The sequence below is a fragment of the Herpailurus yagouaroundi genome, unplaced genomic scaffold (genome assembly GCF_014898765.1).
Source record: "Herpailurus yagouaroundi ecotype Mexico unplaced genomic scaffold, PumYag 201, whole genome shotgun sequence".
In the NCBI taxonomy this organism is placed as follows: Eukaryota; Metazoa; Chordata; class Mammalia; order Carnivora; family Felidae; genus Herpailurus; species Herpailurus yagouaroundi.
In genome coordinates, this window is record NW_024412432.1 from 2422538 (window position 1) to 2449547 (window position 27010).

At 40.1% G+C, this 27010-nt stretch overlaps 1 protein-coding gene across 5 annotated transcripts in view; it reads left to right on the top strand.

Moving 5' to 3' along the window:
* The window catches only part of FANCC (FA complementation group C), a 280802-nt gene that overhangs the window by 245064 nt on the left and 8728 nt on the right, over positions 1–27010 (top strand). For 4 of the 5 annotated variants that reach the window (XM_040450237.1, XM_040450236.1, XM_040450239.1 and 1 more), the window contains 6 exons: positions 204–256; positions 1529–1628; positions 9310–9385; positions 11917–11998; positions 14460–14634; positions 18810–19016. In XM_040450237.1, the coding sequence (XP_040306171.1) occupies positions 204–256; positions 1529–1628; positions 9310–9385; positions 11917–11998; positions 14460–14634; positions 18810–19016 (693 nt within the window). The remainder of the gene's footprint in view (positions 1–203; positions 257–1528; positions 1629–9309; positions 9386–11916; positions 11999–14459; positions 14635–18809; positions 19017–27010) is intronic. The other variant, XM_040450240.1, reaches the window with a different exon arrangement.

The window sequence follows — 27010 nt, forward strand, 5'->3', positions numbered from 1 at the left end:
GGGGGGGGGGCAGAGAGAGAGGGAGACACAGAATCAGAAACAGGCTCCAGGCTCCGAGCCATCAGCCCAGAGCCTGACGCGGGGCTCGAACTCACGGACCGCGAGATCGTGACCTGGCTGAAGTCGGACGCTTAACCGACTGAGCCACCCAGGCGCCCCTCAGTGAAATGCTTCTGATATTTTACTTTTGGTCTCTTTTACAGCCTGAAGCAGCCTGCTACCCTGCCATATTCAGAATTGTTGATGAAATTTTCAGGTAAATGGTGTGCTATTTCTGCTAATAATTGGCCTAGAAATGCTCAGTTTCCAAATATGAATAAAAGAATTTGTGGTAGTCTCTGGCTATACCATGGGGAAGTTAGTTTCTGATTCTGTCTTACCCATCCAAGCTATTTGGTAAAACCCAAATGCCTAGTGTATATTTAAAAGCCAATGCCTAAGAATTAAGATAACTTTCTTTTTTTTAACAATTTAAAAATCTAGTAATGGTAGAAAGGCAGAATTGAATTCAATATTAAATCATTAAATATTCATGTAGGATTTTTCTCAGCTCAAAATAAAGTGTAGCAGTGTACTCCCTTCACCACATGAGGGCTGACCAATCTTTTTAAAAGATTTTAAAGCTAAGAAAAACCAAGAAAAATAAGTAAGGCAATTCTTAAGAGAGCTCTTCTGAAAGGCAAAATCAACTATGCGTGCTATCCTCTGACACATTAATTTTGCAAATGTGAATACTTCTTGGGAAGTACGTTGGATTTATAGATGATGAGAGGGGAGAGCCCAGTGGATACCAGGCAGTGGATACCATGGCTGGCAGTTAGTGGGAGCTTGTTACCCAGAGAGGGTTTCTGTCCTCTTTTGTGGGTACTGGTGCAGCCCTGGTACTCACCCTCCCCCACCCGTCCCCCTTGGCATTCACCAGTAGAGCCTCCAGGGCAGACAGTAACCCTGGGGAAAGGAATTTTTACAGCAGCCCTTAAATTGGTCTTGAAACATACCAGCTTCAAGCTAAATGAGCATAGGAATAAGTCACAATGCGGTTTTTAGTTTAAAGCGGGCAAGGTTTGAGTTGATTTCTTTTGTTTCAGTATAAAGTTAGTTGTGTGAAAATGCGCAGAAACCAATCCAGGTACACACAGATTCTTCCACCGTTTACTGGGTAGATTTGACCCTGACAGTTTACCCCCTTGGAACTCTTTCTCCACTTGAAAAAGAAAACGGTCTGTTGATTTTGCATGCCTGGGCATACAGTGTACACATACTTCTAGAGAGCACTCAGGCCTATATGGAAGGGATATGCAGTGCTTCATAATTTAAAAACCAAGCAAGGAAGCTTTGCAGATTGCTACTTTAAAGAAAGTATTCCGGAAAGGAGTGACGCACAAGGACCGAAATCTAATGAGCTAGGATACTGCTGAAGCTTATGGCACACACAAAAAATGTTTCCACTCTTCCCTTTTACAGTTCAGAGTCACATGTTTGCCAGATTAATCATTAAATGTGTGTAATCTGGCTTTGTATTGCTCAGGTATGCACTCCTGGAAACCGATGGAGCCCCAGAAGTACTAGCCGCTATTCAAGTGTTTACATGGTGCTTTGTGGAAGCTCTGGAAAAACAAAACAAGCAGGTTTGTTATATTGAACATATTAGTCATTTCCCCCAAGCGGGGGTGGGGGGGGAAGGCTGTTAAGAGTATCTGGCTAATCACCAGAAAGGAGCACTTAATTTTTAGTGATTTTGATAGACTGTTTTGCTTATGAAGAAAGCTTCCAAATGAATGCCCCAGCAAAGGTAAAACCATTTTAATTGAAAATGAATCCAGATAGTTCTTGTCTGCCCTGCGCCCTGGTACCCAGAAGCATTTATCTACTGTTGTGTAAGAAAACTGGCGTGCCAGCATGTGCCACCCTGGAGGACACATTTTCCAGGCCCTGTGTTGTATACTCTCTGCTGAGCGGGACTCTGCCCTTATCAGGCCAGCAGTAGTGTATGTAGTATGTGCTAAGAAGGAAATGCCACAGAGTACAGAGCAGTGCTGGACATTCTTAATCATCAGAGTTTCCCTGCCTGGGAGGAACCCAAATGTGAACTGGGTTCCAGGAGAGAAAGGAGCCAGTGAGAATGACGAGGAGAGATTTGAATGATTATAGAGAAGCAGCTAGGAATGACAATGACCAAGAGGTGTGAGGTGGTCACAGTCAGTAAGAAGCCACGCATGGGGGGCTGCAGGAAGGCTTGTACTGTAGGGCCCCCTCAGCAGACACCAGGCAGCTGCTGCCAAGGGCCAGTGACTGACTAGAGGGACCTTGTGAAACAGGAAGCATTTCTACCAGAGCTTTTGCTTTGGGATATTTTAACTGACCTTTACTGTGTGTGGGGTCCACTGCAGCTCCCCAGGAGGTGGGCCATGGTCCCCTCGTGGTGGCTTTCTACAGCCTCACATAGGAGAGCAGTGCTGTGCGATGCTTGGCCCTGCTGCAATCCCACACATCCCTACACCAAAGAAATCTCTCAGGTTTTAGCAGATGTTCTGCTTTTTAAGACAATCATAAATATTTATGATTTTCTCTCATCCTTTTTCCCTAGAGAGGTTAACTAGACTGTAGCAAACCGCATTTCAATACCCAGCCTAGAATTTGGGAGGAGAGCTCTGCTGAAAAGCACTTGTTGGCCCTCACACCTATTTTGAGGCATAACTATAAACATCTTTTATCCTCCCTATACATTCTCTGTATTCCCAGTTAGGAACCAACCTCTAAAAAACCTGCCCCTTTGAGTCCTGAAGACACCTAGGTTAGGGCAGATGACACTGGTTAAAGCATTAGCTTAAGGGTGTTTTTCTTATCAGCCTTGCTCCTGACTGTTGGCCTTGGGCACTGTGGATTTGGACTAGAGTTACAGTTGCTTTTAATTAATTTGTTAAAATTATTATTTTTTTAATGTTTACTTATTTATTTTGAGGGAGAGAGTGCACGGATAAGCAGAGAGAGGAGTAGGGGCAGAGAGAGAGGGAGAGAGAGAATCCTAAGCAGGCTCTGCACTGTAAACACAGAACCTGATGCAGGACTCCATCTCATGACCACAAGATCATGAGTCATATGCTTACCTGACTGACCCATCCAGGCACCCCTTAATTGATTTGTTTGTTCTTATTTTTTTTAGTCTTTTTTTTTATTGAGGTATGATTAACAAATACTAGTTTCAGGTGTACAACATAATGATTTGATATTTATATATATTGTGAAATGATCACGATAAGTCCAGTTAACATCTGTAACTAGAGTTACAAAACTTCTTGTGATGAGAACTATTAAGATACAATCTCTTAGCAGCATTTCAATATGCAATACAGTATTATTAACTGTATACCATACCATACATTACAGCCCCAAGACTTACTTATTTGTTAACTAGAGGTTTATACCTTTTGATCACCTTCATCCATTTCACCCACTCCCCAGTCTGCCTCTGGCAACCACCAATCTGTTCTCTGTATCTGTGAGCTCAAGTGGTGTATTGCTCTGTTTTGTTTTTTTGATTCTACATGTAAGTGAGATTATATGGTATTTATCTTTCTCCGTCTGACTAATTTCATTTAGTAATGAAATAAGTTCTCAAGTTCTATCCATGTTACAAATGGCAAGATAGCACTTTTTTTTTTTTAAGGCTGAATGTGTAGAACACATTTTCTTTATCCATTCATCCGTCCGTGGACACTTAGGTTGTTTTCATGTCTTTGCTGTTGTAAACAATGCTACAGTGAATGTGGGGGGTGCAGATACCTTTTTGAATTAATGTTTTCATTTTTCCTGGGCAGATACCTAGTAGTGGGATTATTGGATCATATGGTATTTCTGATTTTTTGAGGAACCTCCATACTGTTTTCCACAGTGGCTACACCAGTTTACATTTTCACTAACAGTGCACAAGGGTTCCATTTTCTCCACATCCTTCCCAGCTTGTCTTTTTGAAAATAGCCACTCTAACAGGTGTGAGGTGATATCTCATGGTGGTTTCGATTTGCATTTCCCTGATGATTAGTGATGCTGAACACCCTTTCATGTACTTGTTGGCCACCTGTATGCCTTCTTTGGAAGAATGTCTATTCATATCTTCTGCCCATTTTTTGATCAGATTGGGGTGTGTTTTTTTTTTTGCTATTGAATTTTATGAATTCTTTATATATTTTGGATATTAACCTCTGATCAGATATATGATTTGCAAATATTTTCTCCCATTTAGTAGGTTGCCTTTTCATTCTGTTGGTGATTTCCTTTGCTGCACAGAAGTTTGGTTTTTCATTAAGTTTATTTATTTATTTAGAGAGAATGCACATGTGTGAGTAGGAGAAGGGACAGAGAGAGAGGAAGAGAGAGAATCCCAAACAGGCTCAGCACTGTTAACACAGAGCCCTACACGGAGCTCAATTCCACAAACCGTGAGATTATAACCTGAGCCAAAGTCAAGAGTCGAACACTCAACTGACTGAGCCACCCAGGCTCCCCTGTGCAGAAGTTTTTTTAGTTTGATATAGTTCACTTACTTAGTTTTTCTTTTGTTCCCTTTGTTTTTGTGGAGTCAGAACCAAAAGTCATCGCCAAGACCATTGTTGAGGAACTTACCACCTGTGTTTTCTTCTAAGAGCTTTATGGTTCCAGGTCCTAACATTCCAGTTTCTAATCCATTTTGAGTTTAGTTTTTGTATATGTTGTTAAGATAGTGGCCCAGTTTCATTCTTTTGCATGTGGCAATCCAGTGTTCCCAGCACCATTTATTAAAGAGACTGTCCTTTCCCCTTTGTATATTCTTGGCTCCTTGACCATATATGTATGGGTTTATTTCTGGGCTCTATTCTGTTCTATTGATCTGTAGGTCTGTTTTTATGCCAGTACTATACTGTTTTGATTACTGTAGGTTTGTAATAAAGTTTGAAATCAGAGAGTATGCTGACTCCAGCTTTGTTCTTTCTCAAGATTGCTTTGGCTATTCAAGGTCTTTTGTGGTTCCATACAAATTCTAAGATTATTTCCTCTGTTTCTGTTGCTTTTCTGTTTTCCTTTCCTCTCCTCTCCTCTCCTCTCCTCTCCTCTCCTCTCCTCTCCTCTCCTCTCCTCTTGCTTTTTCTCTTCTCTGTTGCTTTTCATTTAGAATATTACCCTGCTCAGGGTACATGGGTTTAGTGGTGTGGAGGGGCACATACTGAGTCCCAGTGGAAAGCAGGGCAGAGATCAAAAAAAAGAATTCATTGCCCTAACTTTGGACTCAGAATAAGAGGGCAATAACCTCTTACCTTTGCACAGGGCTTCATATACGTATATTATATCACTTCCCTTTCTAGGGCTGTTCCTAATTGTCTGCCTTTTTAATTGATGGCCATTTCTCATCACTGATCCCCTGCCTTCTCAAGTGCCCATTTTAGATTAGTCATAATCCTTGATGCATAACACCCTGTGTCCTGTGTGATCCATGCGTAACGCTCTTTCCTTTCTGTGTTTTATTCATTCATTCATGTATTTATTCTTAATAAAATGAGTATGAATCCAATATCCAAACAAGACCTGGACTGGTAATAACAACTTAATATGTATCCATGTAGCCCATCTCTGTTTTATAGCCCTGCCTTTCTCCTCCACTTTAGCCATAAATGTTTTGAATTTATGTCTGTCATTCCTTTGCTTTTTCTGAAAATAGTATGATCACATATATATGATTTCCCAAACCATGCTTTCTTTGCTTTTTTGCACTTGAGAAAACAAACAACAAACAAGAGTAGTATACTGTATGCAGTCTTTTGAATCTTGCTTTTTCCACTCCTTGTGATCACTCTGTGTTGTGTGTGGCCATGGTGGGGTGGTGCCACGTAATACTTTGTTGGGAAAGTGGTGGTAAGCATCCAGATTTTGTTTTCCTTTAGAAATGGTGTTGTTCTGGACATTCGGGATATGTTTAGGAGTGGAAGTGCTGGTTATTAGGTATGCGAAGATTCAGCTTCTGTAGATGGTGCCAAATTGTTTTCAGATGTGGTTGTGTCAGTTTATACTCCCCCCAGCAGTTCGTGAGAAATCCCCTTCATCCACGTTCTTTCCCATTGTCAGAAATGTTTATCTTCAGTCCTTCTCATTCTCTTTTTGTCCCTTCCTCGTGCCAGTCGTATTTGATGAGTGCAGTGCAGCTCCGTCAATGTGCCCAGTTGAACTAGTGTTGCCACGACAAACCACTTTTTTGTAAACTTGCAAAATGGCTCAGTACAAACAGCAAATCACTTCAGGTTCTGGTTCCAGCAGTGGCCGAGTCTGATAATGTATTAGACTAAATTTCCAAAAAAAAATTATAGAGTCTGATCAAGATATATTTAAAAACTATTTGAAGGTACTAGAGAACAACCAAAAAAGCAGATGGAAACTACAGGAGATTTAAGCTTTGAAAAAGGAAACCACATTGGGGTCTCTATTAACTGTCTCCTTAGGTTGCTCGTGTGAGGAGTGGGAGGGGGTTGTGTGGGGCCAGGGGTGCCCGGAACTGAAGGCACAATCTGATTGACTTGAGGTGTCAACAGACAGGGCCGTGAGCTGCCAGAGGAACAAAAACAAAAACAAAACAAAACAAAAAGGACTAACATCAAAAAAAGAAAACTAACGTCAAAAGATAGACTTAAACACAAACATACTAACAGTATGTTAATGGCAAAAATTAAATAAAAATTAGCTAAATGTGCTAGTACAAAGGTGCAGATGTCAGAGTAGATAAAAACCAAGATCCAACTGTATGTTATTTTCAAGAGACTCATTCTAATGGTAAAATCGTAGATTGAAGTAAAAGAAAGGAGAGCTAGGTTGTGCAAATAATAAGCTGGATGGCACTACTAGCAGCCAATGGCATAGACTTCACAACAAGGGGTATGACCAGAGACAGAGAGGGACGTTTTCTAATGCCACAGAATGGTCAGGTCATCAGGAGAAATACCAATTAACGATGGATATGTGCGTAATAACAGTTTCAAAATACATGAAGCAAAAATTGACAGAAGTAAGAAGAGAAAGACAAATGCACAGTGACCTGTAAAATACTAAGAAGTAAATTTAACGACAGATGCATAAGACCTCTACATTGCAAACTATAAAACATTGCTTAAAGAAACTTGAATATGTAAGGAGAGAACCCATATAATTCCAGAACAACGGAACAACTTTGAAAAACAAATGCAATAAAAAAAAAAGAAAGAAAAGAGCAAAATCAGAGGACTCACACTACCTGATTTCAAGACTTTAAGCTACAAGACAGTGAGGTATTGGCAAAAGGATAGATTGGTGGAACTGAAAAGTCCAGAGAGATATATCCATAAAAAGTTTATACGTGTGTGTGTGTAGTAAATTGATCTTTGAGAGTGACACCAAGGCAATTCAATAGGGAAAGTTTTGAATAGTTGTGCTGAAACAGCCAATTATCTAAATGAGAAAAAAATGAACCTCTTAACTCACCAACACAAAAATTAATTTGAGGTGGATCATGGACTTCAGCGTAATGCTAAAACTATAAAGCTCCTAGAAGAAAACATAGGAGAGTATCTTTTTTTATATTGGAACAATCTAAGATTTCTTAGGAGGGTTGCAAAAAGAGCACAAACCATCCAAAAAAAAATGGGTAAATTATAGATTTCATCAGAATTAAAATCTTCTGTTCTCTGATAGACATTGTTAAGAAAGTGAAGAGGCAAGCCACTAACTGAGAGAAATTCTTTTCTTTTTTTTTTTTTAATGTTTATTTTTGAGAGAGAGAGAGCACACATGAGCACGTGAGTGGGGGAGGGGTAGTGAGAGAGGGACAGAGGATCTGAAGCCAGCTCTGCACTGACAGGCTGACAGCAGTGAGTTTGACCTGGGGCTCAAACTCACAAACTCTGAGATCATGACCCGAGCTGAAGTTGGACACCCAACCGACTGAGCCATCCAAGCTCCCCAAGAAATTATTTTTAATACATATATTTGACAGAGAATTTGTGTCCAGAATAAAAATCTCTTAGTCCCTAAGAAACAACTCAGTTTTGTGAAATGGACAAAAGAGATGAATACACACTTCAAAAAACATATATAAGTTGGCAATAAACACATGAAAATTGTTCTACATCATTTGCCATCAAGTAAATGCATAGTAAACCCATAAAGTGGTGACAGTTCATACCCACTGGAATAGCTGAAGTTAGTAAGATTGAAAATATCAAATGTTTGCAGTGTGTGGAGCAACTGGAATTCTCATAAATTGCTGGTAGGGGTGTGAGATGGTACAAGCCGTTCTAGAAAACTACATGGCAGTTTCTTATAAAGTTAAACAGCGTGTACTCCATGATCCAGTAATTCCATTCCTGTGGTATTTACCCAAGAAAAAGCACATGTCCACAAAAAGACATAAATATGAATGTTAATTTGCAGCTTTATTCATAATAACCCTGCACTGGAAACAACCCAGGTACCCATCAATAGGAGAATGAATAAACATTATGGTATATTCATACAATGATTATGTCAACAATAAAAAAAGAATGAACTACTTATGCACATTAACATGGATGAATCTTAAAAAAAAAAAAAAAAAAAAAAAGTTTGAGCCAAACCAGACACAAAAGAATACATACTCTATGATTCTATTCATATGAAATCCAAGAATAAGCAAAACAAATCTCTTTTGTGGAAATCACAGTATTGGTTGCCAGGGAGTGGTGGGACCACAAAGGAATTTTTTGGGGTGATAGAAATGTTCTCTATTTTGACTGGGGTGATGGTCACATGGATTTACAGATTTACCAAAACTCATCAAAGCCTATGCACTTCACTGTTTCTAGATTTTCCCTCAATTTCATACAAAGTACTTTAAAGCCTCTGTGCCTTCTGAAGGCATAAATAACTATAGCACTTTGGCCCTCAAAGTATAGCGAGCACCATTGTTGTTTCATGCTTATTTTTGTTGTTAAAAAATCATGCTGGAATATCTAATATCACAACTGCCTTGGAAACTCTCACTTAAATGGATTTATGTGCATAATCTGGTTCATTTGAGGTAAAGACCTGCTGTGAAGACATCAGGAGGATAACTCTATTTTTCTTAAGCTCCAGAAGGTGATTTCAAAAAGGTTCATTTTTCTAGAACATATTTACAAGTTTATTGGAAAAAAAATTTTTTTTTAATAAATGTTTAAGAAAACATTCTGACCATGTTAGTACTAAGCAGTCATTTTGGGGCAGATGATGCAAGATTTTGTTCTTTCTTAATACCCCTTTCAACCCTAACATTCATTTGGTTTTGAATTATTGTAGCTGAAGTTTACACTCAAGACCTACTTTCCTTATGCTTCTCCATCTCTTGTTATGGTGCTGCTTCAACACCCAAAAGGTATGTGAAAGTTGATTCTGCCTATATTAAAATAATTTCTGAGAAAGAGGGCTGACAAATCATAACCCTTCCCTACCAGTTCCTTCTCTGTAAAACAAGGGAGATGGAATCAGTCATCTCTAACATCCTTTTAAGCTCCCAGGGTCTCACATCTGTGGGATTTTGATATGAGATTTGCTGGACTTCCCAGTTACCATTACTTACCAAAAGAAAGAAAAAAAAAATGTCCTCTTGTTAGGTTTTGATAGCCTGCTCAGGATAACCCAGGCTTATGCTGGTGCCAGCTAGATCCACCTGAATGCCAAGAACAGGCTAAGACTTGGCTGAGGTAGGTTAGAACAGTACATTTATTTGTATTTCATTCTTTCCGCTCTGTGCCCCTTGTTACAGAAGAAAAGATAAAACGATGAACAAAGCCAAGGAAATTTAGGGGAAATTTCTCCTAACCAAGCCAAGGGAAAAAGACTTTTGAAAGAATTCAGTAAGTGTATTAAATCATGGCCTTCTCTGGTCTCATTTGCCAGCCTTCCATTGGCCACATCCAGTTGGGAAATTGATGATCCCATCTTTAATCCAACTGGCCTTGGTCTGTTAACATGTCTGAGAACTTGTGTTTAGGAAACATTTCAGGCATAGAGAATAAAGGTGTCCTTCCCCTTCCACTAAAGCCTAGAATCTGAAGGAAAGGCAGCACTGACACAGCACTGGCTCTGTGCCAGAGAAGAAGGCATTTTAACTGTCTGTGGAAGGAAAGAGGGAAAGAGCCAGTGATATTTCCTTTTTCATGCCATTTTTACTTGCCTTTTTCCTGAGTAGATTGATTCATTTGAGAAAAGTTTCAAGAGTATTTTACAAGAGTATTTCAAGTTTCAGAGTATTTTACAAAATTCAAATTCCTCTTCATTTTCCTTTAAATATTTATTTTATTTTATTTTATTTTATTTTACTTTATTTTATTTTATTTTAGAGAGAGAGCAAGCAGGGAGAGGGGCAGAGAGAGAGAGAGAATCTTAAGCAGGCTTTAGTCTTCAGCTTGGAGCCCGATGTGGGGCTCGATCCCACAACCCCAGGATCAGGACTTGACCCTGAAATCAAGAGTTGGACGCTCAACTGACTGAGCCACTCAGGCACCCCTTCTCTTTGTTTTTCTGAAAGATGTAGGTTTTTACCCAGAATGACCCATCTGACACTGTCCTCTCAGATGCTAGTGGTGGAGGTGGTAGTGAGGCTGCTGGGACCTCTGATCAACAGTTTGGTGAAATTTAACCTGTGGGAACACAGTGGGAAAACTTGGATAACAAATTTCTCTTTCTAGAAGTACACTTTACAGCTTAGGTCAGATTAGAGAAGCCTGAGGTCAGCCTATGAGCTCCAGAAGAAATATTGGAGTTATTATTTTGTAAGTTGGAAAACCTATAAACACAAGACTAAGGGGGTACCTTGGGCATGGAACTCACCTATTTACCTTTTCCTTTGTGTGATGGTCTTAGATTTGTGTCCAAAAATAAATAAGTAAATTTAAGCAGAAGTTGCTCCTATGCTACTTTTCAGCCTATTCTTTTTGGAAAAAATGAATGTTTAATTCACAAATTGAAGTATTTTTTAATAGTAGAATCTTGTATTCATCAGAAATTGATTTGGGGCCCTGTGGGACATAAAAGTAAAGTCCTGTGGGGCGTAAAAGATAGATCACTTACAAGTCCTGACTATCCAAGAGCTACAAGTGGGGGGACATGAAATAAGTATCTAAATAATTAATACAAAGAAGAAAATGAAAAATGCTTTCAAAGGCTACAAATCAAGAGTAATGGGCATTCAGAGGAGGGAAAGGTGATCTTTTCATCTGTAACACTTACGGGGTAGTTACAGTGGCTGCCTTATCACTTACATTATCTTCTCGTGTATTTAATTATAGAATCTATCACTGTATGGATATGTGGTAACTTTTTCAGATATTACTTAGAACTGAAGATACGTGCGTATCTAAAACCTTGGGATAATTATGAAACCAGAAAAACTAAGAAAAGACATTTGTTCACATGATACCCATGTATTATTTTTCTGGCCCATTCTTCCCTATAAACCTGTAATCATATTCTGAATTCAGCACAGTCATAGAAAAACAATTGAGCAGCCTATCCTTAGTTCCTTGTTGACTTTTATTACCATCTCCATGTACTTTGAAATCACAAATTGTCAGTGATAAGGAGTGAGGGGTTGGGTAGAAAAGAAAAAACGTGAGGTATCTGCAACGTAACATTTTCAGCCCTAGGGTGGGCTGCTTATGGAGTTTGTCTACTTCTGTGTACCTGAGTTAAAGAGCCTTTGAAGTTTAGTTCTGTGTAACACTGAGGATCTTCCCAGGCCTAAGGGATGGATGCTGGCTGGGAACAGCGGGAGACCAGTGGTATGGGTCCCATGGGCCAGGAAAAATACAGCCTTTTTCCAAAGCTCTTTTGGTCTTAGCTGCAGACGATCCTAATAGGTTTGACTTTTCTTCAGCTCCCTCTGGTTTGTCTTTCCACCCACAGATATCCCACAAAAACTGTGGCACCAGCCACTGAAACATATTTCTGAAATGCTCAGAGAAATAGTTGAAGACCAGACTCATGGGTAAGCAAATCCTAATGACGCCTAGGTCCATCTCACAGTGGTTTCTCTTGATCCTTATCACCTGTTTGAGGAGGGCCAAGGGGAAGGCATTACTGGTCTGTGACCACGCCCAAACAGGTAAGCACCTTGCTGAGTGAGAAGTGGAAGAAGCACATAGCTGCACGTGTGTCACTCTGAGCAGCTCAGCAGCAGTGCATATGTAAATACCTTGTATAGAAACTGTCCTGAGTAGTATTGGTACTGGATCTTGAGATGTACAAGCATAACGAGAAGAGCAGACCCTAGGAAAACAGCAGAGCCCGCATGCTGCCGCCGCCCCCAGCCATGCAGAGGACCGTGCTCTCTGGGCCCCTTGGTCTTCTCCCTTCCTCTGTGATCTCTAGGGAAGGAAATTCTAAACTTCTCCTGCACAATAGGGTAAAATGTCCCTTTTTCCTCCTCTCTTTAATCAATATTTGTTTAGGGGCGCCTGGGTGGCTCAGTGGGTTGAGCGTCTGACTTTGGCTCAGGTCATGGTCTCGTGGTCCGTGAGTTGGATCCCTGCATCGTGCGCTGTGCTGAGAGCCTGGAGCCTGCTTTGGATTCTGTGTCTCCCTCTCTCTGCCTCTCCCCGACTGATGTTCTGTCTCTCTCTCCCTGTCAAAAATAAACTTTAAAAAAAATTTTTAAATAGATATTTGTCTAAAATTAGAATTATATTCTAACATAAATTAGTTTCTAACATGATATTAAGTACTCTCATGCGTTAATTTTCCTAAAAGCAATCCCATTTAGGCTTTACTAACTTCTTTGTGACATAACACCCTGCACCTTCCTCTTGATTTACTTTTTTTTTTAGAGTACAAATATTTTGTTGTCTGTACTAACTTACTAAGACCGTCTCTATTTGTTCCTTTTGCCACTATTCCCTCTTGAAATTCTCTGTAATCTGCTCGCTGAGCCATCACATATTACGGTTGGTGCTCCTTATGTTCATGATCACTGATGCACATTTGGTGCCGGTTACTCACCACCCCGCACTCAAGATTCTTACCAATAAAGGAGACAAAAAGAACTGGCAGACAAGTGGGGTTCAGAGTATCAGCATGGTAATGGCCTGTAACACCTGTCAGTCCCATGTGCATGCTTTCAGGTTGTCTCTGGTGAAAGAGCAGGACCTCAACGCAAAGCCTCATGGGACTCTTACCTAACTTAGATCTGCCTTAACTAGATTTCTGGGTCCACCTGCAGGGAGGGGCCAGTGAACAGGTCCCGGTGCTTTCTTAGCCAGCCACTAGGACTGCCTCACATGCTCAGTTACTGGTAGAAAAGAGGAAAAAGAACCCGGCCCATTTCTGCAAGGCAGGCCCTGTAGCCCCTGTCCAGGGAGTGTGAGAGAGCCCTGCTGCTCAGCTTATAGTGAGGTCTGTAGGGAAGATCCTCTGTGGAACCCATTCCTGGCTTTTCAGCCATCATAACCCAGCAGACCGCTAATGTGGCCCACAGAGCACCAGTTCTTCCTCTTGTGGGACAAGTAAGATTAATACTCACTCCCCTTTCTTCTTCTCTCCACTGTTCCACAAGCTAGGTGTTAAAACATTTAGTCACTTGCTCTCAGAACAGACATAGCAGACCCAGATCCAACCAAGAGGGGCCCAGAGCTCTCCTGTTCCAGGAACCTCCCCGGTTCAGAAGAGAAGTTCTGATCTTAGGCCAGTCCCACTCCATTTTCCCCAGGGGAGATGTTAAGCTGCTGACACTGTCACTGTGCATATTAATAGGTCCTTTCCTTGAACAGAGTCTATCTTTTAAATAGCCAGTGTGCCTGTCCATTCCCAGCATGGCAAAAGGATAGCTTCATAAAAGCTTCTAACTTTTCAGCTTCCCATACATGACAGGAAAGAATATACAGTATGCAGCCCGTTCAAAGTTCATCATTGCCAAAATACTGGCCAGAACCTTGTGTTTTGTCAGAAAGGAAATAACATATGTTTTTGTCTGCATCCCTTCCTCGTCTCCATCTGGACCCCAGGGAGCCCCCTCATTTCTTGCTCTGGAGCTACCTGGGTGGCTGCCTCAGGGCTGGGAGGCCCCCTCTTCACAGCAGCCCAGCTGTACAGGCCTTGCAGAAAGCAGAGGGGGCCTTAAAGCTCTCATCTTGTAGCATTCCTGTTGGTCATGGCCCAGAACCTTTCTTTGTCGAAGCCTGTAGCCACTCATGGTCCTTGGATATAAAGATTTAAGTGTCTAAAGTCCTCGGGACACATGGGATTTTGAAAGACCTGCCTTTGAAGGTCCTGTGATGGGTTCAGAATGGCATTGTGAGCTATTTTTTAAATCTAACTTGTATTCCTTGCAAGATGTACCTCAGTGGATAAGAACAATTTAAGCCAACCATTCGCAGACATTACAGCTGCTCTAAGAACCAAAAAGAGAAAGAAGTCAAGTTGCCCAGCTGCCATGTGTTTTGGTTCTGTTCCAGGTCCTACGGAGACCCCTTTGAGTGCTGGTTTTTGTTCATTCACTTTGGAGGATGGGCTGACATCGCGGCTGAGCAGTTAGTGATGTCAGAAGCTGAACCCCCGGAAGCCCTGCTGTGGCTCTTGGCCTTCAGCCACAGTCCACGTGACAGGAGTCAGCAGCGAGCACAGACCATGGTGGGTGGCAGGACATGCTGTGTGTGGTGCTCTGGGTTCGTCTCTTGGGATCAGAAAAGATGCTGCAGGAAGGGGCCTGTGGTGGGTTTGGCCTCCAGTAACCCCCAGGCACCTAAGCACTGGCTGTTCACTGTGCTCACGTGTGGTAGCATGTACACATCCACCCAGATGGGTAAGTGCACGCATGCTAGGTTTGTGGTTGGAGACATCTTCTTGCCTCACAGAGTTGACTAGACATGGGAAACTGCCACTCTGCTTTCCTGGGAAGCACCACGGAGATGAGGCATAGCCCTTCTGTCCCCTACATTGTTTTATCTGTTCTTGCTCAGCTGCCACCAATGCCCTTGTTTACAGTCAGCCCTGGCCCAGGGGCCAAGTCCTCTAGCATTTGCCGTGCAGAATCTGACCGCTCCTCTAAGGAGCACTGTCCTCTCTCTGATCAGCAGCCTGTCCCTGTCTGCTTCCGTCTTGACTTACTGCTTTCTTGGATCAGACAACAAATCCTCACATTACAGGCTTTGTTTAGCACTCTTACTAAAGTAATCTGATATTAACCCCTTAGCTTCTGAAAAAGGACTTGGGCATTCCCCAAATAACAGAGCAGCTAATACAGGACTGGCTGTCTATGGCAAATCGAGTTTTTATTTTATGCAGAGTATAATGACTACAGGAAGCAGTGCTTTGATTAAAGGCATTGGCACCTCCCTTGCAAATGTTTATTTGCTGGTTTTTAAAACTTTAGCTGCTAACACTTTTTGCTAATTTTAATAATTAAAGGGAGCAAGTTTCTTTATGTAGAGAGTAAGTTTCCTATTTGCTTCATGTTTTCTGTTTGAAAAAAGCAGAGACTAGTACAGATATGTCTGTATATTTTTCTTATTTAAAGACTCGCATGGCATGGGGTGCCTGGGTGGCTCGGTTGGTTAAGTGTCCGACTCTTGATTTCGGCTCAGGTCTTGATCTCACAGTTTGTGGTTTCGAGCCCCATGTCATGCTTGAAATTCTCTGTCTCCATCTCTCTCTCTTGCCCTCCCCTGCATACACTGTCTCTCTCTCTCTCTCTCTCTCTCTCTCTCTCTCTCTCTCTCCCAGAAATGGATAAACATTTAAAAAAATGAACGAATACTTGCATGGCAAAGGAAAGAAAGAGTTTTAGATTTTAAAAAGTTGAAATTTGGTGATAATTTATTTTGGATCAAAAATACGTTTTTAAGAAATTATCATAATCCACATATGTGTTTGAGGGTTGCTTTATGACTAAGAAGAAAGCTTTCTATCTCCCTTTTAAAATATCACATTAAACTTAAACTTATTAAGAGAAATCCTAATTATGTTTTCATTATCTTATTTTTAGTGATAATAGTTAAAATGTATATAGCACTAATGATTTTCAAAGCCCTGTTATATATACTTTATATTTGATTCCTTATAAGCTAAGTTGGTAAGTTATATGTTAAATTCCTGATCAATCATTGAAATGGACAGAGATTCACTTTTGAAAGGTAGAGAAATAAACTGTCCAAAAGAAAGGTAATTTCTAGAAAGTTCTGCATTGGCATGTCTAATACTTACCTTGGCTTTTTTTTTTTTTTTTTTTTAATCTGTACATAGTTCTTACTGCAGGGATGCTGTAGCATACTGGATAAAAATAGATTAGTTCACTCAGAGTAGTTTAGCACCAGCATGTTCGCTTCCTTCTTAGCTATCCTGTGAGAGGGGCTATCTGTCTTGTGACTGAAGACACGTTTCATGTTTGTGAGCCTAAAGCCTCTTCCTCCTTGGTGCCCAACCTGAGGCACTGGTGTGTGTGACATCCTGGGGAGCAAGTGAGCCCAGTTTTCCTAGTTTAGTAATACATACCTCTTTCTCTCCTGGGTTTTGTGAAGTTTAAATCCCTTTGATGGTCTGTTGGGTGACTTGAGAAACAAATTGTGAGCTGCCTTTGAATGCATGTTTATTGTGAGATTTGAATGAGCCTGACAACACCTGTGCCCTTTCCTCAAAAGGTGTCATTAAATCCTGGTTAATCGCTCAGCCCTGACAGCGTATTGTGGGCCAGCCTCCACTGGCCATCCTTGAGGTTCAGTAACGGGGAGGCAAGGGCAACTGCCGCACAAAGACACGCCCTTCTCTCTGCAGACCCTGTTTGCCGCCAGCCAGTGTTCATCTTCTTTTGCTAACTTTGAATTTAATCATGATAAAAACACAAAATGCCAGGGGAGGGTGGGTGATGGGTATTAAGGAGGGTACCTTTTGGGATGAGCACTGGGTGTTGTATGGAAACCAATTTGACAATAAGTTTCATATATTGAAAAAAAAAAGAAAAACACACAAAATGCCTGTGTTTGAATACCCATAAGAATTAAGCCAGGGTTCATACTCTGACTTTGTTATTCCACCTCTAGGAATTATCCTAGGGAAGGAATTAGAGATCCATACAAAGATTTATGTGTAAGAATATCATTACAGCATTGTTGTAATTGCAGATGTTAGAAATGGCCTAAACTTTCAATAGTATGGAACTGACTAAATAAGTTGTGACATATTCTAACCATGGACTAACATTCTGCCATGAAAAATCATGTTCTCAAAGACTTTATGTCATAGATACGTGAAATTACTTACAGTGCATTGTGAGAAGTGTAAGCAAACATGCCACATAGTGAGCTCTGGGTTCACAAGGCCTGGGGAAAGATGAGAAGGTTGTGAACCTGGTTTCCTCCATCTCCCCTGGAGAAAATGGAGCAAGACCAGCCTGAGATTAAGTTAGATCAGATCTTTCATTTGGATGGTGGAGGTACATCATACCTTGTTGTTCAGACTTTCTAGTGAACATATGTAAATTTTCATAATGCAGGATAAAAAGTAATCCTTAGAAAAGAAAGCTTATCTCTTTTACTAAAAACAAATTAAAAAGCATTTAAAGTTTTGGCATGTCAGGTGAAAGCTTATGGATGTGGAAGGCATTTGAAGGGAAAGATGGTCTGGGATGAAGACAACCAGTACTGAACAAGGGTAGAAAATCAAATGCCAGTCAAGAAGAAAATGGATATGAAGGCATAGCTTCCTAAGCCCTGACATTTTTGCAGACCTTTTAGATGGTAAGATGGTCTTGGGCTCCCATAGACGCCATCAGATGAGGGCAGGCTGGGCCCAGCTGACAGAGGAGGTGGTGAGAGAGTAGCCCTCTCCTATTGGAATGCTGCCATTCTCCGTGGAAGAGCCCCATGGTACAGTTTCTCACGGTCTTGGATTGTGGTCAGAATAGCTCACACAGCACTCCTAGTGTATTGGAGTTTATGACAGACTTCATTGAATGAGGCTTTAACTTCCAGGGGAAAAAAAAGACGACTCACACAAAATCCATAAAATTGGTCATGGGAATTCTCAGAATAGGCCTAAGTACTCTTTCGAAAATGATGGAACATAGCTGTTCATGAGTTCCATGTGGCATTTTGGATCTATGGCTTTCAGTTTTTCTTTGTTTTCCACGTCACATCTTGATGTACTATTCTTATAGCAAGCAGAAGTCTCAGCATGAAATAAGTACTTTTTATGCAAAAACAACCCACAGACCTATAACGATCACATTATGTGAATTCTACAGACTTGTGACCTCTGCTTATGCTTTCAACATGTATGAACACTGTCCCAGTGTCTAAAACAAAACAAATGTGGTGTGTGTGTGTATGTGTGTGTTTCCTCCCCTTAGAGATAACAAAAGGCAAAAGGCAAACCTCATTCTTATCAGAACATTGGCTCAGTGGAGGTCCAGTTGCATGGGGCTTTAATTGATTTGTGGCTATGATAGAGAGCAAGTCTTCAAGGAGCCTTTTGTTCCTTTTCCCACAATATAAAAATCTGACTACATTCTGCTGAGGATTTTTCTCCGTCTCTTTTCTTACCAAAAAAAAAAAAAAAAAAAAAGGTCAATTCCTGGCGTGGTGCCTTGGCTGCTTAGCAAGACGAAAGAAAGTCAAGAAATTTCCATTACGCCCATTTGGGTTTGTGTGGAACAGAGTATAAGCTCAGACATGAGTTGCCTCTGTCTGCCTTCCCTAGGTCGCCAGTCCTCTCCTCTTTCTAGGGCTTACTTCAAAGTCCCAAATAAATCCTAGAACCATACAGGTCCTGACTCTTCCCTAATCTCTCACCTTTGAAATTATACTTCCCAGGTAGAGGTAAAGGCAGTGCTCAGCCACCTCAAGAAGCTGCTCAGAAGTCCAACTCTCTCAGCCAGGGATCTACAGGCAGCAGCTGCAGAGAGCCAAGACAGAGACCCCAGACCACCTTCATGTCAACAGCTGATCAGGCACCTCCTCCTGAACTTCCTGCTCTGGGCTCCTGGAGGCCATGCGATTGCTCGAGAAGTCATCACCCTTGTAAGTCTCCCCTTTAATAGTGTGCTAATTCTCATTTGCATTCCAGGTATGAGGATTGCCTGGCCTTTGACAAGTATGTGTACCAGGGTGCTGTCCAAACATGGATGGACAGGCAATGAAGTTGAAAGTTGGGATGGACCCCAGAGCCTGCCCCTTGTGACACCTTCATAATAAGGAAGAAAATGGAGGCTCTGAAAAAAGAGGTCACAATTACTGTCAGAGTCCATAGTAAAGCCAGGTCTTCTGTCTTCCCATGTACTTACTCTTTCAGTTACATTTGTCATGAAAACAGACAAGACTTCAGTGAGAAGTGTTCACTATAGCAATCCAAAAAATTTTGTTAATTAAAAAAACAGTGTTTGCTAATTACAAAGAATTCTTTCTGAAACCCAGCTGACATGAGGGATAAAGAATGGTCCAAGTCAAAAGTGAGTATCATTCATGGCATTGGGTTAGGCAATGACTTCTTGGATAATGTCCCCAAAGGCACAGGCACCACCAACAAAAAATAGATAAACTGAAATTCATCAAAATTAAAACATGTTGTTCATCAAAGATACAAGCAAGACAGTGAAAAGACAAACTCAGGAATGGGAAGAAAATATTTGGAAATCACGTATCTGACAAAGGGGTTAGTATCCAGAATATATTGGGAATTTTTACAACTCAACAACAGCAAAAACCCAATTCAAAAATGGACAACAGATCATGAATAGCTAATAACCACCTGAAAAAATGCTCAACATTATTAGCCATTAGGGAGGTGCAAATTAAAACCCATGATGAGGGGCGCCTGGGTGGCGCAGTCGGTTAAGCGTCCGACTTCAGCCAGGTCACGATCTCGCGGTCCGTGAGTTCGAGCCCCGCGTCGGGCTCTGGGCTGATGGCTCAGAGCCTGGAGCCTGTTTCCGATTCTGTGTCTCCCTCTCTCTCTGCCCCTCCCCTGTTCATGCTCTGTCTCTCTCTGTCCCAAAAATAAATAAATGTTGAAAAAAAAATTTAAAAAAAAAAAATAAAAAAAAAATAAATAAATAAATAAAACCCATGATGAGGTAACATTTCACACCCTCTAGGATGGCTATTACAAACAAAATGGAAAAAACAAGTGTTGGTGAGGATATAGAGAAATTGGAACACTCCTATATTTCCAGTTGGGAATGCTAAAATGGTACAGCCACTGTGGAAGAGTTTGATAGTTCCTGAAAAAGTTAAACATAGAATTACTATATGATCTGGCAATTCTACTTCTGTGTAAAAGAATTAATAGAATTAAACACTTGGCCACCCTGTTCATAACAGCATTATTCACAATGGCCAAAAGGTAGAAACAACCCAAGTGTCCATCAACAGATAAATGGATAAATAAAATATGGTCTGTATATACAATGGGGTATTTTTGAGCCTTAAAAAAGAATGAAATTCTGATATATGCTACCACATGGATGAACCTTGAGGACATTATTCTAAGTAAACTAAGCCAGACACAAAAGGACACATGCTATATGATTCACTTTTATGAGGTACCTAGAATATGCAAATTTATAGAGACAAAATGTAGAATAGAGGTTACCAGGAGCTGGGCAGGGGAGAGGAATGGAGAGTTGTTTTGGATAATGAAAAAAAGTTCTAGAAATGGATAGTAGTGATCGTTGTACAATATTGTGAATTTACTTCATGCCAATGAACTGTCCACTTCAAAAGGGTTAAAAGACCAAATTTAAAAAGCGTCCACATGCTAGCTTTTGGAATTTTTATTTGCTTTTGTTTTTATTTTTTACTGACATATAATATACATACAGAAAACATACAGCTTGATTAATGTTCATAAACCAAAAATAACCATGCAGCCAGCAACCAAATCAGGAATGTTCTCAGCATCCAGAGAGCCCCTTCTTGCTCCTTTCCCTGGGCAGGTTCTGTTTGAATGTGAATATGAAGAGAGTCCCAGTGATAAGTAGGACTGCCAAGAACCTCAGAAACCAGCACCCAGGAGGTTCTCAGTCCTGGTAAAACAGTCAGCATGGAGCAGGCAGGCCACAGCAGCCAGCCTGTTAGTCCTGCCTCTCATGTTCAGACAGAAGGCTAAGAGCTAAAAAAATGTCCATGTGTCCATAGACCTTGATATCAACCAACATTACCTCTGGCCAGCTATAAGTAATAATAGTCACTTTTCAGCCACTATCTCAGCCAAGTGATCAAGGTCAACATGACAGTCATAAGACATGTTGACTATAAGTACCCTTAATATAATGTGATGAAAATGGCACTTCTGTGATCTTCCTCCCCTAAACTTTTATAATCCCAGTCTAATAATGAGAAAAACAAATGACAAAAATACCTATGTAGCACACTTCAAAACTGTCCAGGCCATCATCAAAAGGAAAGTGTTAGAAACTGTCAAAGCCAAGAGGAGCATAAGGAGACATGAAAACTAAATATAATGTAGTATTTTAGATATTATCCTGGAACAGAAAAAGGACATTATGGAAAAACTGAGGAGATGAGAAAAAGTCTGTCCTTTGGTTAATAAAATGTATCCATATCAGTTTATTAATTGTGATAAATGTACTAATTTAAGATGTTAATGGAAAACCAGATGTCGGAGATATGGGATCTTTCTGTATTATCTTTTCAGTAAACTAGAAGTCTAAAACTGTTCTAAAATTAAAAGCTATTTCAAAAAGTCAACAGCAGGTGCTTTTGAATCATGAAGGTATTAGAGCCATTTTTGTCACCTGAGACAAATGAAATACGATGAGACAAATGAAAATGGAAACAACTTTCCAGAATTTATGACACACAGCAAAAGCAGTTGTAATAGGGAAGTTCGTAGCAATACAGCTCCTAAGATCCAGGAACAAGGCAAGGATGCCTACTCTCACCACTTTTATTCAGCGTAGCACTAGAGGCCCTGCCCACAGCAATCAGACAAGATAAAGAAAAGACATCGAAATTGGTAAGGAAGAAATAAAACTGTCACTATTTGCAGATGACATGATACTATATTTAAGAAACCATAAAGACTCCACCAAAAAACTATTAAGACTAATAAATGAATTCAGTAAAGTCACAGGATACAAAATTACCCTACAGAAATGAAACATCAAAAAGTGAACAGTCCCACTTACAATTGCATCAAAAAGACTAAAATACATAGGAATAAATTTAACCAAAGAGATGAAAGGCCTGTACTCTGAAAACTATAACATACTGATGAAAGAAATTGAAGACAGTACAAATAAATGGAAAGATATTCCATGTTCATTGATTGGAAGAATTAATATTGTTACAGTTATTACCCAAAGCAATCTGCGGATTCATTGCAATCCCCATTAAAATACCAATGGCGGGGCGCCTGGGTGGCGCAGTCAGTTAAGCGTCCGACTTCAGCCAGGTCACGATCTCGCGGTCCGTGAGTTCGAGCCCCACGTCAGGCTCTGGGCTGATGGCTCAGAGCCTGGAGCCTGTTTCCGATTCTGTGTCTCCCTCTCTCTCTGCCCCTCCCCCATTCATGCTCTGTCTCTCTCTGTCCCAAAAATAAATAAACGTTGAAAAAAAAATTTTTTTAATACCAATGGCATTTTTCACAGAACTAGAACAAACAATCCTAAATTTTGTATGGAACCACAAAAGATCCCAAATAGCCAAAGTAGTTTTGAGAAAGAACAAAACTAGAGGTATCACATGCCCTGATTTCAAACTATACTACAAAGCTTTAGTAATTAAAATAGTATGGAACTGGCACAAACAGACATATAGATCAATGGAATAGAGAGTTCAGAAATAAATCCACATATATACAGTTAGTTAATCTACAAAAATGGAGGCAAGAATATACAATGGGGAAAAGACAATAAATGGTGTTGGGAATACTGGACCACTATCTTATACCATATGTAAAAATAAATTCAAAATGGATTAAAGACTTGAATGTAAGACCTGAAACCATATAACTCCTAGAAGAAAAAACATAGGCAGTAAGCTCTTTGACATCATTCTTAGTGGTGTTTTTTTGGACCAGTTTCCTCAGGCAAGGGCAACAAAAGCTAAAATAAAACAAATGGGATTATGTCAAACTAAAAAAGCCTTTTCGTGGTGAGGGAAACCATCAACAAAATGAAAAAGTAACCTACTGAATGGGAGAAGATATTTGCAAATCATACATCTGCTAAGGGGTTAATATCCAAAATATATAAAGAACTTTCACAACTTTAAAAAAAATGATTAAAGTTGGGCAGAGGACTTAAAAAGGCATTTTTCCAAAGAAATACAGATGGCCAAGAGACACTTGAAAAGATGCTCATCATCACTAGCCCTCAGGGAAATGCAAATCAAAACTACAATGGGATATCACCTCACACCTATCAGATAGGCTGTCATCAAAAGGACAAAAAGGAAGAGTTGACAGGGATATGGAGAAAAGAGAACCTTATATACCCTGTAGGTAAGAATGTAAATTGGTGCAGCCACTATAGAAAACAATATGGAAGTCACTCAGAAATTTAAAAATACAACTACCATACCATCAAGGAATTCTACTTCCAGGTATTTATCTGAAGAAAATGAAAACATCTATTCGAAGAGATAACACGTTGCACCCCTATGTTCATTGTAGCGTTATTTACAATAGTCCAGATATGGAAGCAACCTAAGTGTCTGTCAATAGATGAATGTATAAAAAGATTATATATGGTATGTATATGGACTGTTATTACTCAGCCATAAAAAAATGAAAAAAAAATGAAATCTTGCCATTTGCAAACACATGGGTAGACCTTGAGGGTATTGTGCTAAGTGAAATAATAAAGAGAAAGACTAAAAAATAATAATAAAAGAGAAAGATGAATCCCAGATGATTTCACTTATATGTGGAGCCTAAAAAACAAAACGGGAGCCTGGATGGCTCAGCTGGCAGAGCATGTAACTCTTGATCTCAGGGTCATGAGTTCAAGCCCTACAAGAGCTTACCTTAGATAGATAGATAGATAGATAGATAGATAGATAGATAAATAGATAAAATGTCTTTAACTATTTAAGAAAAAAGTAAAAATTAAAAACAAAACAAATGAATAAGAAAAAGTGGAAACAGACTCATAGATACAAAGAACAAACTGATAGTTACCAGAATGGTGGTTAGGGAGTGCGGGGGGGGGGGGGGGGGGGGGACAAAGTAGATGAAGGGGATTAAGAAGTACAAATTTACAGTTATAAAATAAGTAAGTCATAAATTCTGGTTCAAGATGGCAATGTAGGAAGACACCTATTCCACTGACATACCAAACCTATGCCTATTTATAGAGCAATTCCTCCTGAAAAACTGAAGGCCATAGAGAATGGCAAGAGAGATGGAGACATGGTAATGAAGGGAACACACACTGCAAACTACAGTGGAGAGGGTCCCTCAGTACCATAAGTAGATTCATCTGCCCTGGGGCACAGAAAAAAAAAGTCATGGTTTAAAAGGCTAACTAAAATATAGAGGAATTAGCCCTAGACCCCTGCCAAATGGTGGGGGAGCTGCTGGAATTCTTTGGGTTTGAGAGGCTGGTGAGCACCATGATTTATGTTCTCCCTTCATCTTCATAGCATAGACTGGCCAGTATTTAGGCACCACAGCCAGCCTGCCACCTCAGCAAGCCCCATGCCTCTAGCCCACACAGCACCAGACACCTGTGAAATAGGAAAAAACAAAAACAAAAAACAAAAATCTGTGGTTTAAAAGAACAATTAGAACATAAAGGCTCCAGCTCTAGAACCCTGCCAGTGTGTGTGTTTTGGGGGGTAAGGGGTGAGGGGTGGTCTGGTGGAACTCTCTGGATCAAAGGGCCTGTCAAGTGCCATGGTTTACACTCCCCCTCCACCTCGGTAGCATGGATGGGAGCAGGGTCCAGGTGCCCCAGCCAGCCTATCACCACAGTGAGCCTGGGTCCCTAGCCCATACTAACCCAAGCCTTCCCACCAAGGTGGCCTCAGCACAGTGCCGACAAGGGTACCCCTGGTCAGCATTCACTGTAGCTCTAGCCATCTCACCAAGGTGACACAGATGCAGGACAGCACTACTTTGGTTCCAGACAATTTGCTAAGATACCCCCAGTGCAGGGCATCCTGGGCCCTCCCAGCCTATTCCCACCTTGGCCTCTGCTGCCCCATCAGGAGCCCCTTGTACTGAGCATCTTGGGACTGCAACCTACCTAGACACAGATCTAAGCAGCCAGCCAAAGTCACCAGGCCTACATTGTCTACACAGAAGATGGCCATTCTTTCAGGTTGAGGAGAATTAACTGTTTAACTGAATTCATCAAAATACAGGCCAGGCAAAATGAAGAGATGGAAAAATATGCTCCAAACAAAATAACAAGCACAAAACTCAGGAAAAAAGCTAAATGAAATGGAGATTACCATTCTTCCTTATAAGGAGTTCAAAGTAATGATCCTAGAGATACTCACCAGAATGGAGAGAAAAATTCAGTTAATTTACTGAGAACTTTAACAAAGACATAGATAATATAAAAAAGAATGAATCAGAGGCACCTGAGTGACTTAGTTGTTTAAGTGTCCAACTCTTGGTTTTAGGTCAGGTCACAATCTCACAGTTCATGGGTTAGGGCTCCATGCTGACATTGCAGAGCCTGCTTGGGATTCTCTCTCTGTCTCTCAAAAATAAATAAATAAACTTAAAGAATGAATCAATGAAAAATAAATAAATGAAAAATACATTAGAGGAAATCAACAGATTAGAAGAATGGATCAGTGATCTGGAAGACAGGGTAATAGAACAACACCCAAGATGAACAGAAGACTTTTTTTAAATGAGGTTAAGGGCTGTCTTGGACAACATCAAGTGAACAAACAGAAGAAGAGAGAAAGGGGCAGAAAATTTATCTGAAGAAATGATACCTGAAAACTTCCCTAAAGTGGGGAAAGAAACAGACATCCAGGTTAAGGAAGCACAAAGAATTTCAAACAAGATGAACCAAAGGAAGTCCACACCATGATCATACTAATTTAAAATGTTAAAGATTAAAGATGAAGAGAGAATTTTAAAAGAAGAGAGAGACAACTAGTAACATAAAGGGAAACTCCATAAGGCTTTCAGCTGACTTTTCAGCAGAGACTTTGCCAGGTCAGAAGGGAGTGGCAGCATGATAGATTCAAAAGGATGAAAGGGTAAAAAAAACATACAAGCAAGAATACTCTCTTGGAAGATTATCATTCAGAATTGAAAGAGAGTTTCCCAGAGAAAAGTCAAAGTAGTTCATCATCACTAAACCAGCCTTACAAAAAAAAATGTTAAAGGGAATTCTTTAAGTGGAAAATAAAAGGCCATAATCAGAAATAAGAAAATTATAAAAGGAAAAAATTTCATGAGTAAAAGGAAACACATAGTAAAGATAGTAGAACAATAACTTATAACTTGAAGGTTATGAGACAAAAGTAGCAAAAAGTAGTAGTACATATATAACCTTGGATGGGATGGTAAAAAGGAAGTTCTTTTAGAATGTGTTCAAACTAAATGACTATCAATTTAATATAGATTGCTATATAACTAGAATGTTATGCACGAACCTCATCGTAGTCATTAACTAAAAACCTATAGTAGATACACAAAAAATAAAGAGAAAGAAAGCCAAGCATAACACTAAAGAAAGCTGTCAATCATAAGGAAAGAGAAGGAGAGATGAAAGAATAGAGAAGAACTACAAAAACAACAGAAAACAATGAACAAAATGGCAATATATACATACCTATCAATAATTACTTTAAATGTAAATGGTCTAAATGCTCCAATTAAAAGACAATAGGTGATGAAGTGGATTTAAAAATACTCAAGACCCTCATCTACATGCTGCCTACAAGAGACTCATTTCAGACCTAAAGACACAGACTGAAAGTGAAGGAATGGAAAAAGATATTTCATGCAAATGGAAACAAAAAAAAGAAGAAAAGTGAGGTAATAATACTCATATGAGACAAAATAGGTTTTAAAACAAAGA